This window comes from Lonchura striata, chromosome 4 (assembly GCF_050655825.1).
Source record: "Lonchura striata isolate lonStrDom1 chromosome 4, ASM5065582v1, whole genome shotgun sequence".
In the NCBI taxonomy this organism is placed as follows: domain Eukaryota; kingdom Metazoa; phylum Chordata; class Aves; order Passeriformes; family Estrildidae; genus Lonchura; species Lonchura striata.
Window position 1 is genome coordinate 61471075 of NC_140706.1, and position 25644 is coordinate 61496718.

The 25644-nt window shown below is 38.5% G+C and overlaps 1 protein-coding gene across 7 annotated transcripts in view; it reads right to left on the reverse strand.

The window, feature by feature from the left end:
* Positions 1–25644, reverse strand: part of NR3C2 (nuclear receptor subfamily 3 group C member 2) — a 187769-nt gene that overhangs the window by 135800 nt on the left and 26325 nt on the right. For 3 of the 7 annotated variants that reach the window (XM_085579275.1, XM_085579276.1, XM_085579274.1), the window contains exon 3: positions 5812–5880. The exons of the other annotated variants lie outside the window; for them this stretch is intronic. In XM_085579275.1, the coding sequence (XP_085435401.1) occupies positions 5812–5880 (69 nt within the window). The remainder of the gene's footprint in view (positions 1–5811; positions 5881–25644) is intronic. 7 annotated transcript variants of the gene reach the window in all.

Consider the following 25644-nt stretch of genomic DNA (forward strand, 5'->3'; position numbering starts at 1 on the left):
AAAGCTTTTACCAAAGTGATAAGGAGAAAAGCTGCATTTTTATTCAGATGAAGTTCAAGATTAATCTTCAGTTATTTTTTTCTCATATCAAAGGGTATCTTTATTCATATGAAAGGGTATCTTTATTATATAAAGAGCATTACAAACTAACATTTTATCCATAATCTCATTAACCCTTATGTGATACTCTTTTCTTGGTAAAAACTTTCGTAACTCCTACATTCACTGTTAAGCACTTTTAAGGAAAAATATTATATTACCAACTGCATTACAATGACTCAGATAGTATGTTTTCGTATTTTTTGGTAAAAGGATGATGTTTGGCAAGTGGAGAATGCAAATATTTTCTTAGTTTACCCAAACAGCAATATTTCCTGCCATTTTGACTGTGTACTTTCTTAATACACTTTCATTTTATACTTTTAAGTACTGAATATTAATTCAGTGGGATAAAGAATGAGTATTACAAACTACACAAGTGCATTCCATTAGAGAGATCAACATTTCAGTATTATGAACTTTTCCTTGTAAAACTCATTTGACCTTCCACTGAAATCAAAATATTACAAATGTGACTCGAAAGGTTTAAGATATCTTTTACATAAACAGCAGTATCACTTAATATATTCTCCCTTTACTTGACAAATACAGCTGTTCATTCACAACTTCTTAAATGCATTACTGTTCAAAGCTATTTGAATTTTTATATAATTTGAAATGTGTCTTTATATTTTATTTATGAAATTAGCTAAATTACAATAAAATATATATTAATATATAAGGATACACATTACAAAAACAAAGTGGTACCTAGGAGCACTCAAAATATTTTACTTTTTTATTTCAAGACAAAATTCAGCTCCTAATTGATCCCTGTAAATGAAATAAGAAGCAAATGTGTATAATAAGGTATAATAAACTGATAAAGTATATAATAAACTGAAGTATAATAAACTGATTAATAAAATCAAAACCCTTTAAGGTCAGTAACAAAACATCGATTTGGGGGGGGATGTCACTATTACAGCAGAAGCACCATTTTTCCCCATTGAGATTTATATTTGAATTAAGCATAGCAAACCTAAAAAACACTTCTAAGGAGATTTCAACGACCTGTAAGAGAAGAAAATCCAGGAGTAAATACAAACCCTTGGAAAATAAATAAGGTAGAATAATTTATGTTAAAAGTCTTGATCAAACTCTATGTTATTTAAAGCAAGATGAAGAGAAGCTTTATTTCTACTGGCTATTAGCTGGCTCAGATAGCACTTCAGTGCTCCTTCTCTGCACTGGCAAATCTTTCTTGACTGAGTATTCATTGGGACTGTGAGTTACAGACTAATTTAAGTAGATTATTTGGATAATTAAAAGCCAAATGGCCTCTAAAAATATTTGGACAAGTATTTTTCCCCCATAAAATCATGAAAATTATTTTATTATATCAAGTATATATTAATATGGAGCAGACAGGGAACTGTGGAAAAACTTCAATTTTTCTCTCCAAAAGAAAAGCTCCCCTCTCAGAGGCTCTCTCTGTTGACAACACAAACCTCCCTCACACAGGCAGGTCATCCTTCTCCTCTAGCCAGAAGCTGAAAATAAAAGACTGGGAGGGCCCTTTCAAGTAACCAAGCCCAGTTCCCTGCTAATATAGGTAACCCTGTCTTGCCACCCCTTTTATAAAATCTGATAAAAGTCCATTGTCAAAATTTATAAAGCTTTCTGTTCCTCTGCCTATCAGAGGGGCTACATTATAACCTCATCAGCTGCAAGCCAAGAAGCAAACTTTTGCACTTTCATTATGCCATAATCATTCCCAGCCCTGGTACTGAGATCTAGGAAGAGAAATCACAGTTCTTCATCCAAGAGCTGAATAATTGTCTTATGGCTGGTTGTGCCCGATGCACTGTATCACAAAAGATCACACTGCTCAATTTTCACATTACTGTAAATAATTACAGAAACATAATCAGAAGCACAAACAGTATACGGAGAGACTTACTCCACCCTTGCATGTCTCAATTAATCAGGAGTATGTCTAGGTGGTGGGTGACTTCAAAGGGCATTCTAAACTCATCTGCTAATTTAGCTAAAACAAATATGAGTTCCATATGAGTAACGAGGTAAAAACAAGCAGTCTGCTACATCCCAACAGATCAGCACTTGGTTTCCAATAAAGTACTGAAGCAGCATTGAGGACGTAGAGCCTGATATGGATCAACAACTCAGTTCTCAAAGAATTTTTCCATGTTCTGTCACCCTGCTCTTCCAACAACACCTTAAATAACCGACCTCAAACCGTATCATCCCCTCCACAGCTGTCTCCAAAAGCACCATGGACTGCCACCAGACTTGTCACTTGATAACAGCAAGACTATCTGTAAACTCCTTTAATGTGTTTTCAGTATTCATTTTTAGAAAGAGCAGCAAAATTCAAGAAGTCTTTGCAATATTGCAAATGTTACATGGCTGGGTTTGTAGAGCATGCCACAAACAAAGCATTCTGTAACATACAATTTGTAGAGACATTTTTCCTGAATATTACAATTTCTGAACTAATGCAAGGGCAAAATTGCTTGGAAGTTAACATCTCTATATTGGCACCTTCTGGAAGTTTATATTTTATCAATGTTTAAAATTTCCAGGTGCCATATGCTACTGGAATTATTTATTGATGATAAAAAGCCACCCTACTGCTCTTCCAAACCTCTGTACAGATAAAGTCTGCATAGTCAGAAAGTGGTTTGAAATCAAATTTTTCCATCAGTAGCCAGAAAGTAGGGAAAGACAAACTTCAGAAAGTGTATTTGCTAGCACATCTGAATCTACTTCACATCTTGAGTGAAGAAGCTTTGTGTGGAAACAAATTTGGCACTTAGCTTTCAAGGAGCAACAGCAGAATTCAAGACTCAGTTCATTAGTACATGACAGAGATGCAAAAATGAAGCTCTGCTGGTTGTAGATACAAAACAGAGCGAGATGCCAACCTGACAGTCATATTATCAAAGCTCTAACAAGAAAAAACAGCAGTATGAGAACAGCATCCTACACAGACTAGGCTGTGACTGAGCAAGCCTCTCTGGAGGTAGGATGCCAAACCCCACTGTTGAAAAGATGACAGCACTTCAAAATTAGAAAAGAAGGGAAGATATTTGCTCTCTTCTTCGTTATCTGTGCACTGAGAACAGAAATAAAGGCAACTGCAAATTACCCTCTGGCAGCACCTCCCTGCTTCTACGGATTACAGATGCAGACCACCAGCAGCTGCATTGCGAATCTGGATGCCTCAGTCAAAAATCCACCCCTGGGATGAATAGAGAACTTTAATATACCTAAAAATCTACATATCACATGCAGAGTTAAATCTATTTGATCCAATCAACTCCAGAAAAATAAATATGAGCAAAAAAAAAAAAAAAACTCCCCACAAGTACCTGAAAACTCTGGTTTTATAAACATTCATTTCACAAATCTGTGTGCTGTGGCTCCCACCCAAGGAGGAACATCCGTGTTTTGTAGCAATGATGAAAAGCAATGTCATATGAGATACTCCTTTACTAAAATATTACTTTTATGAAACATGCCATCTAGTGCACTCAGATGCTCTGCATATACAGATGTAAACTCTGTTCAGGAAAAAAACACCTTTTTTTTACTTCATCAAACACTATGCATGGTTTTCACTGCTCAAGAATTCTCTAAAGCCATGGAGGGAACAAGGGAGGTATCAGTACAGTAGAAATCAGAGAAATAATCTACCTTAAAAAGGTACAAGAAAATTCTTTCAAATAACATGAAGTCCCATTTGATTCATTATTAAATTCACCCCATGCTTGACATGAAAAATTTTGAAGTACCAAGAAATATTCTAGGTAAGTGAGTATTCATTATGAGCAGTGATTAACAAAAAAAATTTACAGACTCTGGCAGGCTGAAAGATGAGATCATCAGCTTGAGTCCTTCAGCTCATTATCCCAGCCACTAGCCAAACATTACATCACAACTGGAAATGTATATCATTCATAATATAAAGGAGTGACACTTGAGGTTACTTGAAAATGACAGATGACAGAAAAAGAATGGCTCTGTGGACCATATACTCACTGCTGAGTTACAACTATGGGACAGCAGAAAACTAAATAAAAATCCCACAGTGATTTGAATATCCTGGCCATGACATAACCACATGCAGCATTAACAATATATTGAAGCAGAAGAGCAATTCTGATTTCAGCACAGCATGACAGCCAACACCAACCAGATCATGCCAAGGACCAGGCACAATCTCCTTTTGCTCTCTTAATGAAATGTGCAAATAATTAACCATCAACACGGACACAGCGCAGAATTCCTATTAACTAAACAAAAATTAAAATGTTCCATTGATTTCTGAGACTTCAAATAGCTCTGCACATCTGCAAGGACCTCCTGAAGGACCAGCACTTCTCTTGCCTAGGATGATGAGTACATTCATTCCTCATGCCATTGCACAAACACCTTCCTCATAAGTACCTGCCAAGATCCTTGTTCTGCAACCTGCAACTTCACTTTCTCCAACTGTTGCCTTGCGTCCAATCCCCACAAATTCTAGTAGCTTTGGTGAAGTCAAACTCAGTTCTTGCATAGCCTCTGACCTTCAAAGATTTCAGTCTCAAAGCCAGTCTTCAACTGATCCTCTGCCTCACTCTTCAGCTATAGGTTTGTCACAAACCTCTCCACTTTCAGGTTCTTCTGCCCTGTCAGCTGTTAGAGCAATACAACTCAAATTCCCATCACGTAGATTCCCAATAGGTCTCCTCTAAATGAACCAGCTGAAAACAAAACCAAAATTGTAAAATTGTGCTTCAAACCCATTTATTTGCCCTCCATTTTTGTTCATGCCTATTGTTTTAACACACAGAACATGTTAAGGGATCTTATATCCTGCTTTCCTGCAGTGTATGATCTCTAACTTATTAGCATAGTTTGAAAACATCCTGTGTAAAATAGAGCAGCACATTTTTACCTTGTGACCTTGACAAAGCTCTACAGTTACATGTAAATCACCTGCTGTTTCCCAAGAGATAATTTTGACCTCTCTCAAGACATGCCCACAGCCTTGTCTTCCAGAGAACTTGCAGTACCCACCCTTTCCTCAACCTTCAGGTCTTCTTGGATAATTATTCATAATCCAAACATCTTTATTCTCCTCTTCACTCTCCCTTGCTTATAGGGAGATTTCTTACAGAGAATCTCATCAAAATCACTAAATACTACTGGAAAAAAAAATCAAGCATGTTAACCTTGGGGTAGGACTCGGAAGTCTGCATTAATTCCCAAGTTCCATAAGCTTCATACACAAAATACAGTAAAAAACTTCACTCGCTAAATTCCTAACCAAAAAATTTCTTTTCCCCTCAACTTCCCAGGAGCATCATTAGGATAAAAATCATCACATTTTGCTAGACTCTCGGTTCTTAATGTAGGTCACAAGGTATGTAAATAAGAATTGATTATGAAAGGCAGGAAGTCAAAACAGTCCATACGTAGCCAATATTGCTACTGAAACACAAACTTCTGCATTTCCTGCCATTGTGACTTTAATTGTGAAATCATAAAGTTGCACTAAGATAACTGACATGTTTCATTTCCTAGCTGTCTTTAAGGGAAATATTAAAGAGAATTAAAAACAAAACAAAACAAAACAAAACCAAACCAAGAAAACTACCCTAAAAAACCGATCAAGCACAGCCACCAAAAAAAATCCCCCGAACAAGAGTAACAAAAAAATGCCTACACAACTCTAAAGTCTATCAAGTTTCTCCACCTCACCAGTGCATCACTGAAGGAGGTTCACTCAGGGACTTAGGCTTGAGTTCTGCACTGGTCCCTTCTTGCTGCCTGGGATTAAAGGGAACAGAAAGTTAATGGTCGCAAAGAATAGTCTGTCCTTTCTGTCTCTGGTTAATCTAACCTATCTCTGTCTGAAATGAAACCCTGGCACAGATCTACCTATAAATCTACCTGGAGTAAATAGGCTGAAGAAGAAACAGGACTAAACCAAACCAAGAAAACCACGAAGAACAACAAAACTAAATGATGTTTTCCCTCTGTGCTTGCTATGGAAGAAGTTAGGTAGATGATCCCCTGACTAGAGTAGGTTTTTTTCTTTCTGGGTTGAGAATTAGCCTGAAATTTAAGCATCAGTTATAGAGGTCAGCAGAGAAATACAGCCAAAACAAACAGTAACAGACCACAAGTGTGAGATGGTGCTCCCTCAACTTTTGCAGGAACTCACGTATGCACAGCTGAGCTATTACTGCTTATGTTAATTTTATTTTGACCCATCTCTGTATCAGAGAAGTGTGAGATAGAAAACACATTGCCAAGCTCCTAACAGACTCTCAGGAGGATCCAGAAAACTACAAAACAATTAATTTGACATACACATTGAGCAAATTGATAGGAACTGTTACAAAGAACAGAGAGCTAGATACCATGTGCTGGGGAAGAGTCCACATGGCATTTGAACAATTGCCTCATAAATCTATTAGCATTGCTAGAGAATCGCTGTATGGGAGGACAAACATGGCCAGATGAATCCAGTTGTTTGATCTCTGAACAAATACATAAGTTGTTAAAAGATGGGAAAGAAAGATGGTATTAAACATTCAGTTTCTCTATGAAAATAGGTTGCTACCAGTGTTCCACAGGAGTTTTATAGGACACAGCTGGATAAAAGAGTTGAAGAGGAGGGAAGAATGGTGTGCAGAAAGAGTACCTTACTGATACCAAGTCGCTCACAGCAATACAAATGAAGGCTTACTGAGAGAACCGCAACTGATCTCACATAGCAGAAGACAAATTGTAAAATGGAAGACAAAACTCAGGTATAAAGAATTGTTGGGAGTGGTGAGGAGCAAAACAACCCCAACCCTCTGAATACCATATGGGCTCTGGGTTAGCTGTTACTACTACAGGGAAAGATCATGTGTTCAATGGGGACATTTAAAAAAACTGATGGATTACTTTCAGCAGTCAAATAAAACTGCAAATACTGTTAAAAATTATGGGAAATGTAGACCACCACAGAACACACCCTCAAGCCAGCATTTAAACAACAGACACTGCACAATGAATACATTTTCTTGTACGCAGATTGCATGCAGTCCTCCAGTCTCAGAAAGACACAACAGAACAAGGGAAGGCAGAGAGGAGAACAAGGATGATCAAAGGTACGAAATGGGTCCTGATCAAGGAACTAAATAGACACGGATTTTTCCAGCCTGGAAGACAAACAATCAAGGTAGTATCAAAGCAATCTGTGATAAATAGAGCACCATAAAGGCAGTGGATAAGGAATCATTTGTCTCTTACAAGATAAGAACAAAGGAGCATCAAATGAAATGTTCAGGTAATAAATTCAAAATAAACAAAAAGAAGGTACTTCTCAACACATACATTGTTCTACCTTAGGACTCATTGCACAGGATATTGTGGATGATAAAAACGCACACTGTTTACAAAACAATAAGACAAACTAATGGAAGAAAAATCTATCACAGGCTATTAAACCAAAGATACCATCTCTGCTTCAGGAAGTTTGTGAGATTCAGATTGCTGAAAGCTGGGAAAATATATTGGGAAAGCACTGCTAGGTGCTTGCACTTTTACTCTCTTCCCTAGGCACCTGCTGTTAGTCCCTGGCCGAGACAGGGACAGTGACAGCAGTCAGGCTGTGACAACAGGCAGTAGCACAGCTCCTCAGGGGCTGGTCTCAAGGACAAGTGTCCACACTTCCATCAGATGGTTTCACTTTCAGCTAGAACCAGTTTGGTCCTGCTGACTGAATGGGTATTCCCAGGTGGCAACATCTTCTGGTTTAGCAGCACCCAAACTGAAACCCGCCCACACGCTCGGAACCTGCTCGGCAAGGCGCGCACGTCGGCAGGAAGTGGGGACAATGAGCGGACTTGCTTCAGGAGAACACTCCTAACCCACACCAAAACGCTCATGCAGATACACCTGTGCCCCATGAAACACACCCTTGTCCTGGAAGTCTCACCACCTTCCTGAACCAGTGACCCTCCTGCAGACAGCAGCTGCCCTTCAGGACATGCCGCACCCCAAAGGGTGACTGAGACTGAGCTGGGTCTTGCTACAGGATCAGTCCTAAAGCATCTTCTCAGCTACATCCCACTCTGCTCAGTGCTCTCGGCGTACAACTGCAGAATTAGGCCTTTAGGCATAAGGCTGTCGTAGACATGAGGAAGCTCTCACCTGCACAAATTTCTAAGGAATTTTTAAATCTCCGTTATCTTTCATGCAACAAACAGCTATTTTTTACCTCACAAATATACATATATGTTGATCTGTGATGACAAATATACCAGCTTTTAACCATCTCTACACTAAGAAAACACAACTGGTACCTTTGTTATAATGAGAAGCCTATTAATATTTTAATATTATATTAATATATATATATTATATATAATATATATAATATATATAAGATATATAAGATATATTAAATATATAATATATATAATATATATATAATATATATTATATATATTAATATTTTGAAAATTATTAAATACACAGTTCTAAGCCTTCTTTCAAGAAAACAACCAATATATATAATATACATATTATATATACATATTATACATATATTTATATATATAATTCCAAGTGACAAATGCCAAAGAAGGTTATAGACTTGCAAAATATATTTTAATATTAGAAACTTTATTGAAATTTTCTCATCACAACAGCTTGGCTCTTACAAAGTAGTTAAATATAGCTCAACATTGCATTTCTCTTCATGGAAAACACTATTTTAATGACATTATATTGCCCTTACTGCAAAGGCACCTTTTAAGTAAGATGAGAAGTTGATTTTCCAGTTTACAGACAGATCAAATATTTACCTGATGTATATTCTCCTAGGAAGAGGAATCTACTTTAAAAACAAACAAACCTTAAAAATGTGTGTGATCTTGACTTCCATTACTTAATTTTGCATTTGCCTTATCATGTAAAGTGGAAAACAGCTTAGTATTAAATAGAATGTCTTCACATTTACAAAAAGCCTTTTGATTTATCTTGAATTTCTGAGGCTACCAATTTAATATTTTGTATAAGACTCTTCCAAGGAGACTACTGCTTCCTTTAACAAAAAAAAAAAAAAAAAAAAAGGTTATGAGATAATTTTTGAAGAACAGTGATACTTTTGACCTTGACATAAAGTATACAATTGGTGGGAAAGGTCACTGAAGAAACTTCCGCTGCTAACATGACTAAGCTGAACCTTCATCTGCAACTTAATTAAAAAGAAGGTTCCCAACCCAAAAAGCCTTGTGCAGGATGCTTGTCATGAAGAATTACAGAGTTCTGCATAAGAGGGCTCAAGGGCATTCAAAATTACTGAAAAAACATTCCTTCTTCAGAATTAACAATACAGAATCCTCTCTTTGGAAAGCTAAAGAAAAATTGCTACGACATTTTTAAAGATCTGTAAGTGCATATCAGTCTTCTTTCATTTACACCAAACCTGGGAAAGCAAGAGAGAGAAATGCAATTTTTTTATTGTCTTGGTCTGTCTTGTACAGACTAAAATAAAATCAATTGCCCTGTGGAAAAGCCTTGTAAAGAAAACTCATAAATCCTATTTATTTATCTATTTTTTCATCATGTAGAGCAACACAAGATCAGGTATTCTTGTCACAGAGCCAGATGGTAAAAGAACCATAAAAATCACTGTTCTTCAACCCCATGGACCACAGTTGTTGTACTAAAGATTAAATGATATTTAACAATTCACAAAATTAATTGACCCTTTGATTATCTCAATTAAACAGCATTAAATTCCATCAACAGGCATCCACAGACAAAAAATTATGTGATTATTCTTCCTAAGCAACGTACAAGGAGAATGGAAACTTCAGGGCAAGACCCCCCCTCCCCCCAAAACTGTCAAGCTAATTGGAAAGCTTTTTACATTTGCTCTAAGAAAAAAAAATGCTGGGAACAGGTTTGAAATCCTTCCCATATCTGCCAGTTAAAGGCTATCTTAGCAGTACAACCTTTCACTTAAGGTTCACATTTTATCCAATTCCTAATGCATGTCAAGTCCATGGAAGGTCTGTGAACACCACAAAGCAAAGGCAATGGCTGGACCTCAGACCTCAGTAATGGGCAGCAAATATTACTGCAGTACATCCATCTATCCAAAACAGTCATTTTCCTTCCTCTGATCATTTTTCCAAAAAAACTAGAAAGCTCTCTTGTGTATTTGTTCAGAATCCAGTAACACAGGCATCATGATATATTAGGAAAACATCTTTGCACTGAGTATGGCGAGGCACTGGCACAGGTTGCCCAGAGAGTTGTGGATGCCCCATCCATAGCAGCATTCACGGCCAGGTTGGATGGGGCTTTGAGCAACCTGATCAGTGAAAGGAGTCCCTGTCCATGGCAGAGGACTAGGTGATCTTTAAGGTTGCCTCCAACACAAACCATTCTATGTATGACTCTATGATTGAGCAATTCCCCCCAAAAAAACACCCTGAAGTCACAACTGAAAAAGGTATTTTCACACCAAAAGACCCACATCAAGTCACTTCTAGTCACTGTCATCTGGAATTTAGCAAGAGGTAACTGCTGGTCTAAACTAGCATATCTCATTTTTCTACTTGTATAGGCATATCTTACTTGTACCTCACCTAAAAATCCTATTTTATTTACTATTTTCCCAAGCTAGGCTCAGACTCTTCCAACTTTGCCAATGACATTTCAGAAGAGCTCCATTTAGGGTTTGAAGGATGGTGAAGTATTTTCTGTTAATTTTGAACACACCCCAACTGAAGGCGGCTCACATACAACAGGTGCTCAAATGGTATCAGTGTGCCACAGATGCGACATTTTATACAGATATTCAAATCAGGCCACGCCTCTAATAAAGATAATAATTAATTATCCTCCCTGGCACCAAGGTGTTGCACAGTGAACTTCACATCAAAGGAAAGAGCCTTTAAGTTATTTAAAGATTTTGAAGTGTTGTGACAAGATGCTGCTTGTTTGTGTAGGGAAAGAATTTGTTAACCGGTCTGCACTGCAGCCAAACATCAACAAACTTTGATAGATTTTCTTTGCCTGTGTGTCTGCCAAGATTTATTTTTTTAATAGATTTTGCGGTTGTCCTCCAAAAGTTGAAATGTTATTTTGCACTAAGCACACTAAAACATTTTTTTATGAACATTATTACCACAGCATGAAACTTCTGTTTCTGTGTTAAAGTTTGTTGTTCAAAAGGGTTTCACAACCATATGATATAAGGAAACTCAATTAATTGCATTTTTGAATTTCCCACTGCCAGATGGGATGTTACTCAAGACTGGCATAATTATTCAAATACCAGCAGTAGGTCCAGCCACCTAGAATTGAGAAGATGGGCCCATGGGTTGAGAGAACAGTTTCCCAAAATGGCTCTAATGAAGACGAATTTGCTCAAACTAAAACAAATTCTACACAGCCATGGAAGGATTTGCTGAGACACTGGGTCACAGGAGGCTAATGGCACTGCGACACACCTACTAAATCTTCTCTCTGCAAGCTTAATGCAATAAAGAAAATCCCTTTGTGGCCGATACTGCCGCAGGTGCCACAGCGGAGATGAGGCAGCCACAGAGGCCATGGGGCTGCAAGTATCACTCTGCCCAGCAGCCCCCAGCTCTGGAAAGGGAGTGAGGAGCTGGCCAGGACTGGGGCTGGTCTGAGCCCTGTTCAAGAGGTGACAATCAAATGTGACCTGGCAAGGGAAAGAGTGAATGCAGAGAGTGGTATACGGCCTCATTGGAGGGATACAACAGGGAGCAGCTTATGCCATGACCTGCTGAGAGACGATCAGTGGGACATCCTTCTGCCAGTTTAAGGAGCTGGGGAAAAAAAAACATGGACAAACACGAAATTACTGAAGTGAAGGAGGAAGACACATTTTTTCCTCCTCCTCTAACTTATTTTCTTGGTTTTACTTGGACAAATCCAAAATAGTCTTGTTAGGACGAGAGAAAGAGCAAGATGCAAGCAGCTTATTTTTGTCCAGGAGCATCAGACATTTAAATTACCAGTCTTGCTACTGATTTTGGACACTAGCCATGGCTGGGGATTTTACCCGTAATTCTCACTGACATTAATTCACAGACTGGCTCCCTGACCAGAAAAGGTCTTGCTCTGGCCTGACCCATAACAAGGAACCTGGAGTGGAGGGTTCATCTGACTCACGGTAATTGTCTTACCGGCATATCGGATAAAAGACAGTTTCTGAGATATCAAGTCTATGGACAGACACAGGATCTGCAATCTCCTGGCACACACTGCAACAGCCAAGGAAAATTGTTACTGTAAGAACTGAGTATGTCAGTAGGAAACAAGCGATAAAACAATTTTCTGGTTCTTCCAAATATATAGTTAAAGGAGCACAAAATCCGAGCTTTTGAGATCCAAAAAAGAACTATACAAACATGGCAAGAGTACCTCTGAAATGCTACTGCAGTGCACTGTTTATTATTAAATAAAGTCATTATAATAGTTATATCAAGCACTTACTCCTGCATTTTAAAAATATATACAGAAATCTGCTAGCTATTGAAGCTATTGAAGACAATCTGCTCCCGGTATCAAAGGAGAATCACGTATCAGTAGACTCCTCTCAAGTCACATGGCCACATTTTAACTCCAAAAATATCTGTCAAGATACTTTTTTATTTTCCCTCAATATGTATAACAAAACAGGAATGAACTAATGCCACTTACACTTCAAATAAACAACCCCATTTATAAAAAAAAGGCTGCAAAAGAGAAATGAAAGTAGAGTTGTTACCTACTTATTTCTCTCTTTGAGGTCGAGCATCCCTGAAGACTGAATTTGTATTTTCCCTGTAGCTTGCTACACTGAAAAGGCAGCAAAACTGAAACTGTATTCAAGATCATTATGCATCTTATCCAACACCCCTAAAATAGTAACAAGTTTATGATAGTTCTACCTGTCATTTTGCAAGAAAACTTTCCTACATATCTTAAACGAGCTCAAAATATAGATTCAAAAGAAAAAGGAGAATGGGGGGAAGATTTCTGATGGCTATAATTGAGACGGGATATTTTCCGATCTGTGCTTTTGCAGGAGAGGGCTGGGGTTTTTTTTAATAATTGCTAGAAAAATTTCTCTCATTTCTTTGGATCATCTCTCAAATTTAATAATCTTTAAATAGTTTATTTACTCATTAATTTCTGTGCCAGATCATCTACAAAAATATCCACAAAATGAGCCTATTCCTTTTTTATTCAAAGAGAATTTACTCCAGAAATCCAGACTTCTCCAGCAGAGTCTGAAAAAAAAAATTCTTTCTAGCTAAAGGAAGGAAGGAACCAAAGGAAGGAAACTTGTAAACTACTAAATTTCCTGAATAAATATTTCTTATGTTCCTCATTTGGGCATTGCAGATTGGAAACTAAGCCTCCGCCTCTGGGACAGCAGACTCCCAACTTTCAAGTTAATGCAGTTTTTCAATCATTCTTTAACATGAATCATTAATATGAATACTTGTACTGAACCCATTAAGTGCTACTGCTTTGTCCCACAAACATTCATTAATTTATCTATAACATGCTGCCATCTGGTAAGGGAACAGGATTATCTACATTTTACAGATGAAGAAGTCAGAGGGAAAAGAAACAAACCAAACAAAAGAAACCCCCGCCCCCCCCCCCAAAACAATTAATTACTTGAGCAAGTTATTTCGAGAAATCTGCCAGATTAAGTCCAGATTTCTTCAGTCACACTCCATTCCTTTTAAAGCAGAACTATTCCTTATCACTTTCAGAAACCTTAATTTCCAATTAGCCATGAAGTATAAAAGAAACAAAACATGAATCCATGTTTTCTTTCAACAATGCCTTTAATAAAGCTGGGCATACATGACCTATATGGTAGGTTCATCAAATCAGCAACAGATATACATTGATATTATTAAATGTTTAATATGTTTTAAGTAACACTGACCTCTGAATGAACCACAGTACGCTTTGGGATTTAAAACAATCTGTTGTAGGCTAATTTTTCACATTAGGTCTGTATTTAACAGCAACAGTAATTTTTAAATTTAATTTGGCCTCCTGCATCATGCATATAGAAATACATTTCTGTCAAGATAAATCACTCAAATGTGCACTGTATCAAAACCAACATCATTTTTTTTGATTGGGGATAATTTTGCCAATAATTTAGCAACACAACTACGAGAAAAGCAGCAATGCCGATTCCCTTTCTAGCGTGAAAGCAAAGTAGCTTGCAAGGCATGCCTTAGATTTTAGAAGCAGCAGAAGGAACTCCACACCCCTCTACCACTTTTAAATATAACAGCAAAACAAAAAACTCAGCAGCTATTTCAGGAAGCTTAGTTGTTCAAATAAGAAAATACTTACAAGCAGAGGCTGGGGGCAGACTCTACAAAAAAGCCTTTTCTAGAGACAGAGTACTCATTATTAACACAAGTTTTGAAGCAAATCTGGAGGAAGTACATCCAAGGATCAAATCAGAAGCAGTCTTGCAGATTATTTTAAACTATGCATGATGGATGCATTCTGCTCTGTCCTCATTTCAAACTGCATTAGACTTTTCACTGTGATAATCTATTCCAGATGAAGCAACTGATATTTCCAGTTTCAACCAAAGAGAAATGGAAAAAAGGGGGGGCAAACCCCCCCCCCCAAATGATAACTCTTTGCTATTTAATGATTAATCAGTATGAAACCTTCACTCAACATTTAACTTTCTCTTATTTACTGAGCTCTTTAATACAGAAGGGAAAGTAAATAAAAGGAAGAACGGCAATTCTTGATTTCTTGCCAGTTTACAGTATTAAAAAAAGAATCTGCGCCACGGGTTGGCAGGCAGCCACACTTACAGTAAGCTATCTACTGTTTCACCCCGCAGGAAGGACAAAGGATTCAGTGTGGGGCTGCTGGGTTTCTCTCTGTCAAATGCACCCTTCAAAACAGATCCCAGGAATATTAAAAACTGTGTGCAATTAGGAGAATGTTTTTCCTGATCTTTCTCGCTTTTGGGAGATGTTTTTAAAAACCCTGGAGCGTCATCACTGTCAAGAAGGCAGGGAAAGGAAACAGCAGTGCTACAGCCACAGCACTGACATTTTAACTTACTAAATCAAGTTACCCCAGCAGAAGTATAAGGTGCTGGGTTAAGCAGTTTGGTTCATATTTCTGTTTCCTCATGACACAAGTGTACATTACTGCTTCATTCTCTCTCCAGCTGCACAGCACCCTCTTCCTGAAGGGCTTCCAGAAGACTGTGCCACAGGGAAGCCCATCTTCTGAGGGCTTATTCCTAAGGCTTCCTAGTGTACAGAGGTAGCTGTTTGCCAGCAGTGAGGAATTCTGAAAGAAGCACTGACTTCTGGGGATAAATCTCTTCTGGGGATAACTGCTCCATTCCACATGCATCGTGCAATATTCCCACATTTGGTCACTCAAAACCATCTGAGCCACTGGCAGGAGGCAGGAAGGAAGGAGGAACAGAATGATGGGAGGAATTAAGGGCTGGGGAACTAAAAGGAAAGACAGGGTAAAAAGCAGCAACAAGTGGGAATAAAAACAGGCTAGAGTTAATAGAAAGAGCCAAAAGGAAGTGAACGAAAGCATGACTGAAGAGGAAACAAGTCGTTAAAGGACAAAGAAAATCGCCACTCCAAATTATGGGGGAGAATACATGTGTAAATACAAAGAATATGGATGAAAGTTAAGGATCAACGATTATAAATAAGCACAGCCTGAGTGCTCCTTCCACTCTTAAAACAGAAATAAAAGAAGCACTGGTTCCACCTATGAGAAATGAACATCCACGTGACCTGCCTTTGTTTTATTATGTAGCCTTTAAAATTCAACTATTTTCAACTATTCCATTCCTACTCTGCCCATATTATGTTTGGAGACATTCTAAATATCCCCATAAGCATCAGTACATTTTCCAAAAAAGTCATGCTTTAAGAATAGAGTTATTTTATTTTCTCCCAACTTCAGCATTTTTATCTGATTCTCGTACTTCTGTGCCCAATTCCCAAAAATTAAGTGGGTTTTTTAATATTTGGATTTAATAGCATTCAATCTTTGAAATTCAGTATCATGAACTCTCTAGCCTAAAAATGAATTTTCAACTTAAACAATGGAGGAATCTCTAGAGTACATAAAACAGACATCTTTTGCTTGCACTCCTGGAAGGGCTGGAAAGAGTCATTTTCAAATCTTTGACAGTCTTCCCCATCACTACCCCCACCTCACTCCTCCTAGCTAAGTACGTAAAATTGTTCAGAGTACTGCAAGTCAGCAACAGCCTTGTTTAAATGAGCTTTCCATCTTACTAAACGTCTCAGGTTAGATCCCAGTTCTGAAAGATACCAGTGAAGGCTGCAAAGATCTGAAAATCACTGTCTGACGTGCATCTTGCTGTGACAAGTATTAGATTTTTGGCAAGTTCAGGACAAGTACTAACTCACTTTTCACACCAAAAATCAGGGATCCTGATAGCAAAAGTGCAGACACAGAGATACAATCTGACAGATAGATACAGAGCTGGCAATCCCCTTTCTGTCTCCAGCCTGCAGGTCACCCCTGGACAGTTTTAGGAAAACCACTTCCCCGTGTCTCCATTTCTGCATTCACAGAACTGAAATTTTGTTCCTTTGCTCTCATGGACTTCTTCAAGCAGGTTTCATAGGAGTCAGCCATCACTATTTTGTTTCCAGGGCTGGTTTTGCTTTCACAGACACAGTATCTACTACACATACATTAGAACTGCTGCAGCTCCCCGGCAGCAAGAGCACCACACACAGTGTCAAACAAAGTGCAAATTTGGTTAGCATGGAAACAAAACTGAGCCAGCTTCCACAGCAGCAAAAATACTTGCTCTTGTACCAAATTCAAGGAAACCATTTTTGCTGGAAGTAGCATGCTTTTCAGAAGTTCCATAATGGTTGTGAAGTACAGCTTCCACAAAAGGTTGGTTTTCAGCTCGCTAATCTTCATCTACACCACAACCTATAGCACAAGTTTTGATGTGTTTGCCTGCTCTTTTTATCTCTGGAAGAACTAAGAAGAATGACCGGTTTTAAAGAACAACTTACTGTCCCAAATGAAGTTATTGACAAGAAAACAGTAACTTTACATATACAAAATTTTAGTTTAAAGGTAGTAATTGGCAAAAAAGAATGACTACAGCTAGAAAATGCTTTCCTAATGTACCACACAAATATTTAAACTTCAGGTACAAAATGCAGCAAGTGCTGGTGAGTTTCATAACAACATATTCGAGGAACAAGAAAAATCAAACTAAAAAAAATCTCTAAGCATTAAAAACATCTATTAATTTACTGATTTTTAAGTTTGATGGAAATGTTTCTGTATTTCAGTTTTAAAAGTGATAGTGGAGAGTAGGAGAAAAAGACAAAAGAATAAATAAATTATACCTTCAAGATTAACACTTCCTACTTAAGAAAGTATTTTAAACATAAATGAATCCTTTGATTAAAAGTTTTGATTAGTCTTAAAAAAAACCCAGTTCAGCACTGGAACTACTTAGCCTCCCTAATCTGACTCCTCTCCCCAACAATTACAGTGCAATTACATGAGATAAGAACATATTTCTCGGCACCATTTTTACATATTTTGATAACCATGTCCAATTACAAATTTCCCTCACTGCTTAAATTTAAAAAATTAAACAAATCTTGAAAATATTTTTTCCTTTTTTTTTAAATTATTCTGACACAGTGTTAAAGTGTCTCCTCCAAGGAACAAAGGAATTCATCTGAATTCTGCTCCAAAACAGACTGAAAGGTAACAGCCTACTTCCAGCTGACTTCAGCACACCTCCCATCAGGCTGCCCGAGAACTGACATAGGTAGCTTTGAGAAAGGAATTGTACTTCAATCCATGGACATGCATGAAATCCATGATTTTTTTACTCTTGTTGGTCTTCTCAAGGTTTAAGACTCTTTGAAATGCCATCAGCTATAGCAACAGATTCTCGTTTATACAAACAAATGACCTACAAAGTACACACTTAATCTTACCAGCATGCAATTTCGATTATCCTGAACCTCTCTTTCACGCCAGTCCTTTGTTAACTGCATAAAAGTGAAACATTTTTTTAAACAAACAAGAATGTTTCTGTTCTGTCATATTTCAAGTCATCAGTGTCCCCCCATGAACCCAGGTTATTACTCCTTAAAGTAATCCCACTTATACCGTGCCTAAAACATGGAATCTTTTATTTGTATTTCTTGTACTTGTAAAACTTTGTGGGGGGGAAAAAAAAATAAGACTTTTTTTTTTTTTTAATCTAGTAATCACTGTTTTCAGAATTCCCTACAGGTAGAAATGCTAAAATTCATTTAAAAAATCGGAGCTGGGAAAAACTGCAAAAACCTAAATAATTATGCTTTATTACATTAGACAATTAGGCAATTACATGTATTTTTCTATTATAGAATATTTTTAGTAATACTCTATATAAATTATTACAACACATGAGAAATGTTTTTGAAAATATTGACACTTCTAACTACCCTACTAATTATTTCAGTTAGATATTTTATGAAATGTCACAGATTTCACCCCAGGTAATGAATGAGCAAAAATGCTCACATTTTTAGTTAAAAATGCTTACTAGGTTCTGTCCCTCATTTGCTCTGTCATATGCATGACGATGTTGCACAGAGGCTGCAGCACCTATTCTGAAATTTTTTAAAACTATTTAAAATCAGTAGCTTATCACCATTTTAATGCAATAACTTATTAATACTTGACTGACCCACTTTTTATTTTTTGGCATTGAAACTATAGATTAAATGGTCTGTTCCTTTACAACTGAAAGGTGAAACTCACATAGTAATAATTAAGGGTTGGATGAGCATGCCCCTGGCAGCAAGCACTGAGTGCAGAAGGGGAAAGCTGCAAAAACCTCTGGATTTGCTGCAGCAGAGGACCCTAATGCCTTCCCAGGAACCCCGGCTCCTGGCAGCTCTGCTTTCTCTGCTCTCACCTGAATCTTGCTTCCTGCCACCATCCATATGCAGAAGTAGAAAATAAGAAAGGGAAAAATGAAGGAAAAAAAAAATCAGCAGTGAAAGTATCAGCTTCCACAACATTTTCAAAGCTTGCAGAGGAAGAGTGCCAAGTGCTCAACTCTGTTGCTGGCAGGGGGAACCTTGAAAACTGTTTGCAGCCACTTATTGACACTAATCCTCGCCTCTCCTTTCTGCCCCATCACAACTTTCAGAGCAGCATCTTCCTGGGCCTGCCGCAGTTCCTCGCAGCTGCGGGGCTCACAGGGGCTGCACAGCTCCCCTGGGCCAGCAGCCATATGCTGCATTTCTCTGGAAAGGCCCCTAAGAAAATACTGACCCGAGCCATATTCCTGACTGATTGTCTTTGGCACAGAAAGCAAAACATGCTATAAATGCATTCCTGCCCCAGCCGGGCGGATACTGTCCTGAGGGGGGCTGAGACGCTCTGACAGCTGCTGCCCGTCACTGACACCGACAGGGACACAGGTGACAGACAGCACAGTGCCATGGGGGGACATCTCCTCCGGGATGCCAAGCGGGCCAGGCACCACAAACCCAGTGGGCAGCATTTTCGGTCGGCGCACTGGAGCGGGGGGACAACAGCGTGAGGAGGGCAGCGCTGCCCGCTGTGTGCGCCTTCCCCCGCTGCCCCACCAGGGACACCCCGACAGCACCACCCGCCTCCCAGCAAAGGGGGTCAGCTGAGGTACGGATGGGACTAACCAAGTGAAAAGAAAAAAAAAAGTTATCCAGTATCACAGGGCTGCCTCAAGCACCCCTGCTGCCAAGAGAGATGTATTTCATCTTGGCCTTATGCCAGCCTTGAGACATCCCGTTTCAGTTCCTTATACTTCAGGCATTTGCTCTCCCTACACCCACTTTACAGATATAAACACAGGCAGGGAAAAAAAAAAAAAAAAGGGAAAGCATTCAGCTTGTGCAAACACCCAAGGCTCAAAATAAGGGAAATGCAAGCAATTGCTTCAGCTGGGAACCAGAGACAATGTGAAGCCTTCGCTGTATGGGCCACTCTGATGCTGAAGGAATTCAAGCACACGCATTACCCACTCCAAAGGGACAGCAGCCCCTCCCTTGCCACACAGCATTTTGTCTGTGATTTATTAAGAAAAAGAGCTATTGGATCATACAAACTGGGAACTAATACACATAATTCTAGCTGTTGAAAAAAAAAAACTTTGAATGCTGCAATATATACATGCATCTATCTTCACACAGAGACATTAGATAGATACATATAGATATGGATGGATATATGTAAATACTAGGATAGTTCATTTCACTTTATAAACAAAAAATAAACTACTCGCAAAAAGAGGTTAAATGTGATCATCATTACATCCTTCAACATATTTCTAGTCCCTCATTCGTCTGCAGGTACAAGTTAAGTTGGCCATCATTAAATTAACATAGAGGATAAAGAGGGAGGCCCCAAGGCTGCAAGACAAATGCAAGTGATAACTCTCCTACAACACCATAGGCAGAAAAAATCATATTTAGCAAACCAGACACTGTTTAACAGGTCCAGTAAACACCCAATTGGCAAATTTCTTCCCTTCCTATGAAAGACATAATGCAAATTAATTGCAGCATGCAAAATCACAGTTCTAATTTAGCAACATTCTTTGCAGTGCTTGAGAAAAAAGCAAAAACAGTAGGGATTGTCAGTAAGCTAACTGAACAATTTCACAAATAAAGGGAATATTTTACATGTCAATGGGGCACTTTTACAACTGCTAACTGTTTCCTGAAGGAGTCTCAGATCTTGTGTGTCATTTATGGAATTTTGAGTTTGAATTTTAGTTTCACCTCTGAATAAATTCAGCAACAACACGGAAGTTTATTGCTATGAACTGTGCTTCAAGTTAAGCAACAAATACAGGCATCTTAATTCTCTACCACGTAAGAATCTCTATCAAGTAATTGTCTTTATGCTCCTGGATTTTTTCAATAGTGTATTTCCTGCAAGTAATAAAATGTCTGTGAGTGTTTTTGAATTCGCCGTTCAAGTGCAAGTTGATTAACAGTGCTTCCTCTTAAGGAGTTAACACTATTTTTAATCAGTGATAGATTTGATAATAATTTCCATTACTCCTAATCTGCTGTTTTGCAGGGTGTATAACATGGTTAAATGACGCTTAATTTTGCTCAGGCTCTGAGACTGCATTCCTGATAGCTCCTTTGGTTCTTCACCATTATGCATGCTGCACCAAGCAGCCCTTTCCCTCACTGACTTGAGAAAGCATGTTTCCAGAATATGTTATTCAAATCCTGAATCATTTGGGTTCAAAATCACAACTTTCTCTAAAGTCAGCATTTGTCTTCTTTTGAGGCAATTGTTCCAAACAGAACATTTTCAGATGGCCTCAGACATTCTTGTTTGAATTTAACAATACACATAAGATTTAGATCAGGAATGCAAACCTCCTGAAGAAAAACAAAAACAAGAAAACCCTTGGAAGGTATGACGTTGGTATATGTTACCAACGAACAGCAATGTAAGTCTTCAGGGCTTGTTAATTCCCAGTTCTTACTTTTGTCCTCTGCTCCAGCCACTTGCTAAGTCAAAAATGCATGAGGGCAGATGGAGGCTCTGCTGAACACCCTGCAACCCCAAGCCAGAGCCAGCCATTAATGCTATTTCCTCACCATTTTACATCTCCGCTTTTTCACCATTGCTATAGTGCCAATGGGGCTAGAAAGCATTCAGTAAGGACCAGTTATTGCACTCCAATGTAACCCTTTGTGGTGGTTTCCTCTCCAGCCAGCCTTGAGGGAAAGGGTCTGGAGTCCACAGCCAGCTCCATCACCCAGTTTTTCCTATCTCCAACCTCTGGGGAGATGGGACATCCTGAGAGGAGCAGGAAAGCTGCATGGCCCCCACTATGCACCGTGTTCTTCACTCCTTTCTCAGCAGATACTGTTGAGTACTATAGATATCGATATTGTTGCAAGTGTTAATGTCTCCCTTGCCAGAGATCTGTAATAAATAAGGCTCATTTTCAATAGCAATACCTTCCCTTCTAATGTTGACATCAACTTTGACAAACCTACAGGTTTTATTCTTCATTCTGATCATAAACAAGTTAGATAAATATCTGTTTAATCTTTCTGAGATACATGTAAATGGGGAATCTCCTAAAATAAACCAAAGGTACCTAAACACCACCATGTATATATATGTTCATATCAACTTACCTCACTGCTGTACATCTCTGAGCACTGGAAAACTCTACCTTCATTTAATGTGCAGCTGAATAAGGAGCAACACCAGGAAAACAGAAATAGGGATAGGTACTCATTCTGGAGCCCCTCCTGGATTTAGAATTAGAATTTCGAATTAGAATCCTGGATTTAGAAGGACCAAACGCTGGTGCAAGTGTGCCATGACTCAAACCGTGGAGGTGCATTTCCTGCAGGGAAACCAGAGCACACCGTGCCTGAGGCTGGAACAACCTGAGCACACAGCTGGGACCCCTCTTCCCTCCCTTTCTGGTAGAGAGGAAAGCCAGCCACTGCACCACCCTCTTCCCAGAGAGCCCCTAGCACAGGGCAGGCACAGGGATGGGGCTGAGGGGGAGTGGACTCCATTCCTGCCATTCATCCCCTATCCTGTCCAGACATCTCAGAACAACCTACTCCACTCCAGAGGGACCCCCTGTTTGGCCAGACCCTCCCAGCTGGCCTCTCTAGCCCGACACTGCTCCCATGTTCCCCCCACAATATGAACAGCTGGCAGTGGCCACCTTTAACTATGCATCAAAGTTCAGGCTCTGCTGGCAGCCCTTCCTCCCCTCCTTCCAGCTCTTCCTCAGGAACAGGCAGGCTGGATGCAAGCATCCTTGCTGCAGGGAGCTGCCTGCAGATGGATGACCTGCAAGCCACAGCCCTCTGCCCCAGTCCCACATATCACCAGGCTTTTCTCTTCAGATTCTAAGCAGTCCCAAGGTAAATTTTATGCTAAGAATTATTTATAGACTTCCTGCAAGTGACTGCCCACAGCTTTGATGAACATAAGACAATAGCTCTGTTCATCTTTCATCCGTAACCGTGCAAGCAATAAATGTTTCTATCAACAAGCATTTGAGCAAACAACTGATTCAGTTTGTTCCAAGCACCTCAGGCTAGAAAAATAATATTGAAAAGATTTTATATGCTAGCTTGCACCTCCCCACCACCATTTCCCTCTGAGCAAGCATTTCTGATGAAAAAAAAAAAAAATGTTTACTTGTAGAGAATTTAAACTAAAATTCTTCAACATAAATCCAAGAGCTTTTGGTGTTTGCAAAATATATACTTTTAGTGCCTACCTATGCAAACACTGAAACAGTAAAAAACAGAGTTACCATATAAAACTAGCAAAATTTAGTAACACTTAATTCCTTGCACATGGGCCCTGGAGCCTCAGATGCCACAGAGGTTTGCTTCAGCGTGGGGAAAACCTGCAGGCTGCTATTTGGACGCTTTCATGAACCCGGCAAAGGAGAAGAGTTGCTATTTGTTTTTGAAATATACAAATATCTTTAAGAGCCAAAAAACCATGCTGATACTTTAGAGTAATGTCTTTTTATTGTAACTCAAAAGCCGTCACAAAAATCTTGCCACAGAAACTGCTGGTGTTTTCTTTCCTACTACCTACAATCACTGTCCTGCAGAATTATAGTAGGATTGCTCGTTTAAGATATGATCCCAAATATCACTAAATATGGAGAACAAATTCCTGAGAAAACAAACCCTTACCACATCAGCATTCTATAATATTAGGAAACTATTTGCATCATGCGGCTTGTGCTAAAATACTTAATGATCTCATCCTTACCATAACAAATTATCTGCCAGAAAAAGACCTTGAAGGTCAACACTGGCAACAATTAAAAAGTAATGAAAAACATTCATCCCTTAGGCAGAGTTACAATTTCTAAGTTTGAACCAATGTGCTGTATATTTTATTAGCTATCACTTGTTTAATTATTCATTGGAGCTCCTCTTATGCTCCATAGAGCAACCTCACATTGCTAAGATTTCCATTTGAATGCTATTACCGATTCAAGGACAAATCTCGTTTAAACTTTAGCTTTTGTTTTTATTTTCCAAAACATAAATTATGTTCAAAAATTAATGGGTCTGTCATACTCGCTATTTTTAATTCTGTTCACATTAGCTTCAACCTCGGACTTTACACATCACCTCTCCAACAACAGTATTTTGAGTGTCCGCATTCATCTGCTCCAGTATTCCTACAAAACCACACAAGTTTTCAACCAACTGCATCCCTTCCTTGGCCAGCAGGATTAATTTTTATTCCTGTCTCATTTGCAGCAGCAGCTCACTCAAGCACAGTATTTCAGTATTTTCTTAAAGAAACTCACCAAGTTCAAACAAGGCGATAGCACTATGAAATACCTTCTGTGCTTTAATTGCCATTTAATTACACCTCCTGGATTTCCTAGCAAGTAAATAAAATATTTCTCAAGGTTTACCAGAGAAATAAGAAGCTGTACAAACAGGGCAGACTAAGATTGGTATTATCTGCAGTTCTTAATTTATCCTTCATTGTGGCCATACACATTTATGCCCTACTGGGGATTCACAACACACACAAGGGAAATTAGCTAGAAGAGTTTTTTGAGTAAGGGAGGAAAAGCCCCGTTACTGTTCTGTGATCAGCAACTTGAGATAGGTTCCCCATTTAAAATTTCATTAGTAGAAATATGTATGTGTACTGTACTGAAATGGTGAAAGGAAAGAAGAGAATAAAGTAGAACAGAACAACAGACCTGCAAGGGTTTGATACGTGCTTTATATAAAATCATTCTGCTAGAATTAAGAAATTAAAATTGATGTTAACCCTTTTTTTGTCTTTCCCCTTCTTCTTACAAAAATATAGTCACTTCCTGAGCTAAACTTACAAATATTAATACCATGGTTTACAAAAATTGAAAAAGGGCTGCCATTATGGGGAAGAAGGAGCAGTAATACAGTAAAGAAAAGGCTAAGTACTAAAATACATACTCATTTCAAGCTACTTAAAATTCCACATGAATAAAAATAACAACGAGCATGTATTTCCATACAGTGAATAGTCAGACTTTATCTAATGCTCTAAAAAGTATGTTTATTTTAATAATTAAATTTGGTATAATTAAACCAAAAAAGACAACACTGTTTTCTAATACTCCTTGGTAAAAGTATACTTTGAGCAGCAAAAAGAAATGAAATTTGTTGTGCAAGACAAACTTTCCCCTACTCCCTCAGGCTTGGTTTCATGACACTGTCAGTGTCACTAGGAAAGTGACTTGTTTACATAATGGGGAAAGTTATTTACAAGCATTACTACATTCATATTATATAAATAAAAGGCGGCAGCAAAACCCACCTTAACCCACTCCAAACCAATTCCCAAGATCAGATTTATGAAATCGTAAAATTTGTCTTGCATGGAAAACAGAAGTTTCATGGTTGCCTTAAAACTTCATTTGCTGAGTCCAGGGGAGTGAAGTGG